Here is a 1,259-nt window from a genome sequence, read left to right as displayed (position 1 = left end):
TTTATTACATAAAACACCAAAATACAAACTCCCACAAAACCAAAGTATCACATAAGGTAACACCCATATGAGCAGTATGCTCGTGAAAAACCTTAGGTGTTAATGCCTTAGTGAGTGGATCCGTAATCATGAAGTTAGTGCCAATATATTCTATCGAAATCTTTCCACTCTGAATCTTTTCTTTAACAACTAGGAACTTAATATCTATATGTTTTGCATCTGTAGTGCTCCTATTATTGTTCGAATACTCCACTGCTGATTTATTATCACAAAAAATATCTTTAATGGTCTTTCAACACCATCAAGGATATGCAAACCAGTGACAAAGTTTCGCAGCCATAAAGCTTGATTGGATGCAATAAAACATGCTATATATTCTACAACCATAGTGGATGAAGCTATGAGCGTCTGTTTGGAAGACCTCCATGAAATCGCTCCACCAGCCAGTAGATAAACATAGCCCGAAGTAGATTTTCTTTCATCTTTGCATCCTCCAAAGTCAGAATCTGAATATCCAATATTTTCTAGATGATCTAATTTCCTGTATGTGAGCATGTAGTCTTTTGTTTTCTTCAAATACCGTAAGACTCGTTTCACTGCTTTCCATTGCTCCATTCCCGGATTACTCAAATATCTTCCCAACATTCCAACAATGAATGTTATGTCAGGACGAGTACAAACTTGAGCATACATTAGGCTTCCCACTGCCGATGCATATGGTATCCTTTGCATTTCCCTTATCTCAAGTTCATTCTTGGGACACTGTTTGAGACTAAATTTGTCTCCCTTAGACACAGGTGTATCCATTGGTGCACAATCTTTCATGCCATACCTTTCCAGGACCTTTTGAATATAGCTCTTTTGTGACAATCTAAGAATATCTCGAGAGCGATCTCAATGTATCTGAATTCCTAATACAAAAGAGGCGTTACCAAGATCCTTCATCTCAAATTGATTAGTGAGAAATTTCTTGGTATCGTGCAATAAGCCTATATCATTAGTAGCAAGTAAGATTTCATCAAAGTATAAGAGAAAAAAGATAAATTTGCTCCCACTGAACTTGTAATATACATAATATTCCACCAAGTTCACTTCGAAACCATATGATATGATTACATGATGAAATTTGTGATACCATTCACGAGAAGCCTGCCTGAGACCATAGATGGACTTCTTTAATTTGCAAACCACAGTCTTTGGATCTCCAATGATAAAGTTTTCTGGTTGCACCATATAAATTGTCTCGCCAATGTTTCCAT

At 36.5% G+C, this 1,259-nt stretch overlaps 1 protein-coding gene across 1 annotated transcript; it reads right to left on the bottom strand.

Moving 5' to 3' along the window:
- Positions 1-204: 204 nt before the first annotated feature.
- Positions 205-807, bottom strand: LOC141701489 (secreted RxLR effector protein 161-like). Its single transcript, XM_074505132.1, has one exon. The coding sequence runs from the start codon at positions 805-807 to the stop codon at positions 205-207; it is 603 nt and encodes a 200-aa protein (XP_074361233.1).
- Between the last annotated feature and the right edge of the window lie 452 nt (positions 808-1,259).

The sequence above is a fragment of the Apium graveolens genome, unplaced genomic scaffold (assembly GCF_009905375.1).
Source record: "Apium graveolens cultivar Ventura unplaced genomic scaffold, ASM990537v1 ctg3924, whole genome shotgun sequence".
Taxonomy (NCBI): domain Eukaryota; kingdom Viridiplantae; phylum Streptophyta; class Magnoliopsida; order Apiales; family Apiaceae; genus Apium; species Apium graveolens.
Note: the sequence above shows the minus strand (reverse complement) of the source record. Positions and strands in the feature narration are given on the sequence as shown.

Coding starts and splice junctions, on each gene's coding strand:
- LOC141701489 (XM_074505132.1), bottom strand. CDS start 807: ATGGATACACCTGTGTCTAAGGGAGACAAATTTAGTCTCAAACAGTGT.